The sequence below is a fragment of the Nematolebias whitei genome, chromosome 2 (assembly GCF_014905685.2).
Source record: "Nematolebias whitei isolate Nwh7 chromosome 2, NemWhi1, whole genome shotgun sequence".
Classification (NCBI taxonomy): Eukaryota; Metazoa; Chordata; class Actinopteri; order Cyprinodontiformes; family Rivulidae; genus Nematolebias; species Nematolebias whitei.
This window is the reverse complement of record NC_056499.1, coordinates 44615527-44624214: the sequence shown is the minus strand read 5'-3', so window position 1 is coordinate 44624214 and position 8688 is coordinate 44615527. Positions and strand designations below refer to the sequence as shown.

Here is an 8688-nt window from a genome sequence, read left to right as displayed (position 1 = left end):
TTCAACTGTCCCCCTCTTACAATGCTGTGATTGCTAGTATCACTCAGCCCTCTGTGAACAGTAAACAGCCATCAGTGTGCTAATGATCCATTGTTAGGCTGATGGTCCTTCTTGAGCATGTGATCAGCTGGTTTTGGTTGTCAGCAGCAAACTGGCTGATCCACTCTGAGAAGGTGCTATTTAAGAGACTGAGCTGAATACAGCACCTCAGACTGAAGAAGTCTCTCGGATGAGAGACGAAACGTTTCTACATTTTTTTTGTTGATTTGCTTTGTTTTGTTTTTTTGAATGTCCAGAGGACCAGATTTAACTTTTTTAGATTTTTCTACCTGGATTATTGAGCATGCATCAGAATAACATAACTGGTTTGCAAAGCTTTAAGTTGAATAAAAGAATAAAATAAATTGTGTTTGTGAGGACCTCAAAGGCTAAATTTGATCTGCAAATGATCTTAATCTGTCTTTATGATGATGGTGATGATGGATTGTTTTGTCTGCCCCATATATTTTGAATCTTGCTCATACAAACGAGCCAGATCCTGAATCGATCACGTGTTACGTCCCACTAGCAAGGCCTCGAACGTCGCTACATGAGTCAACAATACACGCCTTGATACACGCTCCACATAAATCCTCCTGGTTAACTCGACACACGCTTCGAAGCCTCGACACAGAAGGACATATCACTAAGTTGCTGCCCTGACAGCTATTTTGTGTTCTTTGAATTAAATATTATTATTTTACCTACAGAGTCATTGTGCTACCTGCACCTTTGGGTCTGAACTACACCAGTAGTGATGGGTAGATGAGGCGTCATGAAGCGTTTCAACACATTGTCAAACTGTATTGATACTGTGTCGATACTGTCACTGAATACTGACACCTGCTGGAACTTAAGAATCCCTACAGGCAACCTAGTTGACAGACTCAACTGACACGGATTTGATGACCTATGACAAAAATATAATTTAAGTCATTGTATTTTAGTCTGCATTATTTCATACCTTCATTTAAATTTAAAATATATGCTATATTTAGATACAGTCAATAAATAATGTGAACATGCATCATAATGTGAAAATATAAGTGAACGTGTGGTGAATGAGGATGCTTGTGGCCTAGGATTGTTTTATTTATTTATTTTTTTTATACATTTTTATTATAAAAGGGGCTGGCAGTCCTTCAGGATGAAGTTCAGCAGAGCCTCATCCAGCATCTGCTTCCTGGAAGCTTGATGGTTAAAAATGAGATAAAGAATACATTAATAGGAATTAATTCAGAATCAGAATAAACTTTATTGTCATTGCACCGAGATACAACGCGAATATGTACGTACAGTCGTCCGAAAGATGGGTGGAGTGCACAAAGCTGCGGCTATAAATAGTGTGGTCTTCTTATTCTTATTCAGAATAATACTTTGCTTAGATGAGAAAAGGAAAGAAAACATGAGGAGAGACGGTATAAAAAAAGATCTCTCACGCCGTGTCCTAGAAAGGGCACGATCTGAGGCATCAAAAAACCTACCACAGCAAAGCAACTTAAATAGACATCATACATGTACATATAGGCGGTGAAAACATTGAATTTTTAAGGGAAAGTCGTAGCATAGTCCAGAGCCCCCCCTCAGCCATTGTCCAGATAAGAGGTGACATTTATCATCAGTCGGATGAGGTTCTGTCAAATGTCCACGGCCTTGGGGAAGAGAGGGGTGAGGAGACAGCCAAAGCATCTTTGTTGTTTTCTAAACATTCCAGGAGGAGTTGAGAAAAGTTCGGGCGTCAAGGCCACAGTTTGGGTCAGGCAGAACTCATGAATTGCTGTTTCTGCCTTTTTAAAGTTATCAATTATCAATAAAGCAACTGTGAATAAGTTTTAAAATGGCTGTATACCTGAGTTTACCCTGGATGGATCTGGGACTTCATTATCGTGCCTGGCCCTATAATGCTTCAGCATTGAGGAGGTGGATTTATTTAAATATGAAAGCTCTGTCAAACAAATGCGACATTTAACCTGCAGAAAATAATATGAATAGTAAACTAAGATTCACTTTGAAATGAATTTGAATTCAGATAGATCAAGTGGAAACTCTGAGAGGAACAGGCTGAAACAAGGAAATTAAAGCAAATACCTTATTTTACGATATGAGATCAAAAAGGTCCCACAAGGTGAAAACCTTTCTTTTGGTTTGAGGCTGCTTCATAATTCTTGTTGAATTTAATGATGGCCAGCAAAAGATCAAAGAGTCTTTTGGCAGAAGCATCTCGTTAACAGATACGCCTCCTTATCAACAGTTTGGTGCATTAGTGTTAAAAACAGCTCCTGTATCGGTCACACAACTTTCTAATAGTGATATGCGCACCGGCACGAGTTTTGCTCGACGCATGCGCCGAAACATCGGTGTTGCCGGACCCATCAGAATGTGACAAGTAGTTTGGCTTAGGCAAATTGTGTTCAGACTATCATGCATAAAGTGCATGAAAAAGGCCCAGAGTGAAAATGTTTTCAGTGTGGATTGTGGCCATTCACACTTACATTTATTGTCATCTGAGTGCAATCCAATGATCAGAATGAATGCTAGTATCTTGTCTGAAAAGGGTCTTCAAGATAAGATTCTTAAACTTTGTCAAACATCATTTGAAGAACACGTTACATCAGAATGGCTGTGTGGATGGGTAAACATGAATAATTGTGTTACTGATTGTTAGCTTGATTACTCAAAAAGTAATGAACAGATGTATCCTGTATTTACTGGTTAACTGGACATCATTAACTTCACATAGACTCTCCAACTGGTACATTTTCATCTTTAAATCACTTCTTGGTTTGCTGCCTTCATACATCTCCTCCTACATGTCTCTGCGTGAGTGCAGCTACAGCGTGCGCTCTCAGGACATTATTACCTGCAGTGTTCCCTCAATGAGGACTGAACTAGGCAAAGGGGTCTTCTCCTACTCCACTCCTGTTTCCTGGAATATCTTACAAAAAGATTTGAAGCTCTCGACCTTGACCTCTCTAAGTGGCTTTAAGAATCTGTTGGACACCTGGCAGGGACCAATGCAGATATGTTCCTGTTTATAGTTTTCTACATTCGCCTTACAATCTAGCTGTTTTTGTTTCTTTTTTGCCATCTTATTTGTAAAAAACAAAATAAATCTCTATGTAATTTTATAACTGTCTATTGTTGTCACTGTTGTCCATTGTTGTCATCATTCTTTGTTGAAATCAGGTCTCTGTTGTAAATGCGTCCTCGAGGCTCAATGGGATTAACCTGTCTAAATAAAGGTTGAATGAATGTGCATGACAGTTAGAGGTAGATCACCTTAGAGGTGTTGACATTTTAAAAATGATTTGGATCCAGTGTTGCTTTTGTCATGGTTATTTGGTCTTAGTTGAAAAATAATATCTTGTCTAATCTAATCTTAGACCGTTCCCATTAAATGGGTCGTTTCAAAATACTTGGAATGTGTTGCTGTACATTTTAAACATCAATTTTAATACAGGTCTGAAATAGATAAAAAATGTGCTGTTTATTTGGAATCTGGTATAGGATGCATTGCTAGATGTGATGGACTCTAACAGATCTTAACCTTCTCCGGACACTGTTGCTGGCTCTCAGTCTGTACCTGGAGAAAACTTTATGGTCCATTTTACAGAGCACGGCTAGCACTGTCTGGCCCCAGGATGATTTTGTTATAGAGATGTAAAAATGTTACATAAAAAGGCAGTTAGAAAATGTACGACAGCCATAAAATCACTCTGCATGTCATTAAAAGGGCAGCACAGAGCCACTGTTTTATTGATGCATATTGTCCTGCTATCGTAACTGCTCCGTTATGTGGTGCTATTTCTGATGGCCTTGGTCTTTAGAGTTACAGCCCTCGGTATGCTGGGAAAGTACTGACAACTGTAATGTGCCAGTAGAGCACATTTACGATAGCAGTCTGCAAATTTCAATGCCAGCAGAAAGCCCAATTCTGCATGCAGATGTGACACAGCTGTGCTAACCAAACAGCAGTTGTGCTTGTTTATGACAATTTTGATGACAGACTCTTTCTGCCAAATGTTCCTTTTCTCTATACTGCAACAAGGGAAATACATATGGGCTTTTCTGTACATGTTTTTCCAAGAACCCTTTTCTTTTTGTTTATTTACTTTTTACTAGAATTTTACGACACTGTATTTATTTAACCCTTGTTCAACTTTAACCATTGACTTTCAAGAAATGCTGGTCAAAGCTTAGTGAGGATGACATTTACATTACTATTGAATTTCTTCATTTATAATGTCCAGAATGTCAATTGTAAAAGGGGAAAATAATTATAATCTGCCAGATTTACGGTTGCTTTTAAACTTATTTGCGGTTTCATGTTCTGTGAATCATACATGTAAAAAAAAAAAACTACTCATAAACACAAGGAGTGAATGAGTGATTTTGAAAAATAAATAAACAAATAGCAATAATCTTATAAAACGTTGGTACTAGCAGTCTGTCACAAAGACAAAAATTGTCCCAAATTCTTAAGATTTTTTTTTCTATTAAAAAGTCATAGACAACAGATCATCAGTAAAAAAAAGGTATTTTGGTATCAACAAGGTTATTTTTTTTTAGCTGAAAGTTAACATACAGTACATACAATACAACTTTATTTATAAAGAATTTTAAAATCGCTAGTCAAAGTGCTGTACACAGAGTATATATCCTCCTTAGCATACAATACCATGATTGTAGTAACAAATACATATGAAATATTTTAGGGGGTCTCTTTCTTAAATCCTTTTCTTTTGTATGACGCATGCACCTTATCCCAAACATATCTGATAAGTAATAAGGGGAATTTGAAATGACTAAAAGGTTGCAGGTAGTTTCATTTTCTATTTTTTTCTCTCCTAGAGACAAAATAAGTCTAAAAATGGTTTGATGGCAAAAACTAAAGTAGATTGTTTGCAGAATGTCATAGAAAGGAACCTTCACCTATCTTTACAAGGAACAATAATATTAAATTACTACTGTGGGTGTCTGAGGTGGTGGTGGTGTGGGCATGTGTGTGTGTGTGTGTGTGTGTGGGCATGTGCGTGTGTGTTTCCTTTACCTTGCATGAGCATATTGCACAGCGATCAAAGCTGGGTTTCCAGTCTTCTCCATTGCGTCTGAGTCCCTCCTCCTGTGGGCAGTTGCCACTACATCCAGGCCCAGATGCACACACACAGTCGTAGCCTCCGGCCAGGTTCACACACACACTGTCATTCCAGCAGGTGTGTGTTAGCAAGCTGCACTCATCAACGTCTGAAAAAACAAACATTAAGCATTTGGTTTTAATTTAGAGGCAACAAGGATGAGATGTGATTGCTGTTCACTTTTATCTTTCTTCTCATTTTTTCTCATTACTATGGAGCCTGTGAAATACAAAATGTGACATTTATAATTTCTGTTTTGCACAAATTAATATTTTAGCTCCAAAGTTATCCAATCGTTCTTTTGAATTAATAACATCCAGTAAGTGCAGCTGTGAAAACTGAATGTTCATCGTGTTGCGACAGTCAAGATCAGCCGGAGGGTTAGTGGCCTCTGGTTTGGCACGTCGACTTGTTTTTAACTCAGAAACAATTCACCCCCCAATAAATACATCTCTGTAAAGATGTAAGAGTAATAAAGGTTTGTACATTTTACACTCAAAAGAGCCATTTATGTCCCTTAGATTTTTTTTAAATGTATTTGCTTATTTTATTTATTTATTTTTTTTTACAATTTTTCCAAAGGTTTTTTTTTTGTTTCCCCCTTGTCCTGTCCAGAATTGTGACACTTAGAATTATTGTCTGAGTGTCAAAGTGAAGCCCAACAGATTTACTTTCACAAGCAGAGCATTATGGCTGGCCTTAATGCTCTGCTTGATATAAAAATTTAATTTTATTAGAATTTGCTTTGGGTTTGTTCCAGATGTAATGGACATGGGGATGAAAAACAAAGAAGATAACAAAGCAGAAAAGTGAGAGAAGTCAAAATGCAAAGGAGGAGATAGGAATAGAGGAGAGAGAGAGAGGTATAAAGAGAACACACATCAACATCATTGAAGTCTGCCTCTAGACCTGCGGAAAGAAAAAACAAACAAAAACAAGACAAAACCAAGAAACCACAACAACAAACAACATATATAATGATACTTATAACATCATTAGAAAGTATTTTATACAGTACATGGTAATACAAGATATATTTAGTGGCCACCACAACCCAACTGAGTGTGTATCTGATAAACACCTGAATCTAAACACCTGTGTGAGCATGTTGTCACTGTAAGGTTTCTCCATAAAAATGTTCAATAGTGGATGTGGGGACCACAGACCTGTCCCCACAGGACATGATGGTAACACAGGGAAGACCAGAACCACAGACACACAGCGGTCCCCAAGCCCGGAACTCCGGTAGTCCCCCAACAGGGACACCCGCACCCCCCAGAGAGAGAAGCAAAGGGAAGCCCCGGGCGACCCCCAGCAACCACAATGCAGAAACCCCCAGGAGGCTGCAGCGAGGAGTCCACAGGCTCCGCCGGCAACTCGCCCCTCCAGAGTGGATCCATCCATGGACACAGAGTCCCCAGGTCATACCACCCCCCAAAAGAGGCACGACAGAGCCAGGGCACCCAGGCACCGACAGGCAGCCACCAGGGTGTGCCCGCACACACCCCACCACCCAGCCCCTGCTGTTGAGAGCCACCAATGCACTGGCAGCAGGGGGGCCCACCACCGGAGGGGAGCACGACACACCAGATGGGGGGCCAAAATTGATCCAAGAGAGGGGACCACCTAAAACCCAACCTGAGACATAAACAGGCACACAGAGACAGTCCGACAGAGCCTCTGTCGGGCTGTCCATGCGCCCCACCCACCAGACAGCGACTGCAAGCCGGCCTCAGGCCGGGGGCCAGAGCAACAGGGAGCAAAAATAATAATAACTACTCTATTTTTAAACATTAAAACAAACAAGAGTGAGTGGTGGTGCAGAGGTTAGAGATCTGTGAATGGAAGGTTGCCAGTTTGATTCCCCAGACCGACAACATCAGGGTGGTAACGACAGCACAACCACACCTGTCTCCACTCTCATTTGTCCCAGTCTGGGCCCATGAGCAAGGCCCTTAACCCCCACCATCTGCTCTCCTGGCGCTCTAGATAGCAGCTCTGTGCTCCACACAGAGGCTGTGGTAGCTCAGTGTCTGTGGGTGTGTCAGGAAGAACATCCAGAGTAAAAATAACTGTCAAGTGTTCGTGTGACTTAGTTCACTGTGGTGACCCCTGAAGAAGGGAGCAGCCGAAAGAGGAAAAGGCCAGTTTGTATATTTATTTATGACTTATTGAGTTTCATAAGTTCATTAACTTCAACTTTAATAGTTTTTATCAAAAGTAATATGTTAATTAAAATGTCAATAACATGTTGACTTGCCAAATATTTGAAGAACTCCTTTTTTCAATAACATTTGTTTTGTGACATTCACAAATCTTCATTGTGTATTTTTTATCAAATTGCTTTAAAGATATATATAAAAAAAATCAAAATATAAATTTAAAAAAGTCACACTTCATGGGTGGAAGTTGGGTTATTACTAGCATGATCTGATAAGTTTTGTTCCTTGTAATATAAATATCATTCTCTTGTTTGCAGAGGCAAAAAAAACTAAAAAAAAAAAAAAAATGAATACAACTAGACTTTTGTTCATTTTTGATCAAATATAAAAAGCCACTGCAGAATGAACAAAAGGCCATGCATGACCCTAGAGCCATGGGTCCAAACCAACCTCTGGTTTTACCATCACGCAATAAAGATCCCATCTTCTTTCAATAGCCCAACATGGCTGGGGTGTCAAGAGACGAGTCCACTGCTGCATCACCAGACTAAAGAGGAAAATGCTTTTTTGACTGTTTCCCCTCATTACGACAAAGGGTGACCTGCTCTACAATGGAACTGCCTGTCCCCCCCATAACTATCATGCTGTGTAATAAATTAATATGTGTCTGTATATGTTTGTTTGTGACTAATTCACTGTGGCTGGGGGAGACCAAAGCTGATCATCCCCCTCCTCCCACACTATGTCTCAACCTCCTCGGGTCTTTTGTAACAACATTTATTTTGTATTAAATACTAATGCATCCAGAGCAAAATCAATGGCATAAAAACACGTCTAACTTGTGAGCGTGACCAGACTTCAGCTAACAAAGAGCATGAGGGATAAGATGCTGCAGGGAGTGTGCAGCCTGTTTGAGTCTCTCACTCTGATTTTGATGCTTTAGTACTTAGAATTAAACAACATTAACACTAAAATACACATTTTTTTTATGCACAAGATTATAACAAATGTGCATCTCTGTTGAACTTTTATTTTTCCCCAAAAATGCACAATGTTCTCTCTGAAAATCAGTCTAAAGTGTTGGTTGGTTATTATAAATACTGCAAAGATCACACCTACACAGGATTACAACACAATAAACAAGGTTTGGCTATTTGGTTGTACTAAGCTTGCTTACAGAGTATTTGGAACCATACTGTGATGAGCTGAAATCTTTAAAATATGATCTAGTAATAAAAAAAAGCTATAACTCCTTTAAATGTAAAGGTGATTTTAAAGGAAAAATCTGACAATCTGGCAATGAAAAATATGGCAATTTTAAATTATTTGTTCTTTGTACATGACTACATGTG

At 39.2% G+C, this 8688-nt stretch overlaps 1 protein-coding gene across 1 annotated transcript in view; it reads right to left on the bottom strand.

Moving 5' to 3' along the window:
* LOC119426981 (protein kinase C-binding protein NELL1) overlaps window positions 1–8688 on the bottom strand; it is a gene marked incomplete at its 5' end in the record, with an annotated part of 564971 nt that overhangs the window by 9135 nt on the left and 547148 nt on the right. Inside the window, one exon of the mRNA XM_037694556.1 lies at window positions 5090–5283. Coding sequence (XP_037550484.1) covers window positions 5090–5283 — 194 coding nt within the window. The remainder of the gene's footprint in view (window positions 1–5089; window positions 5284–8688) is intronic.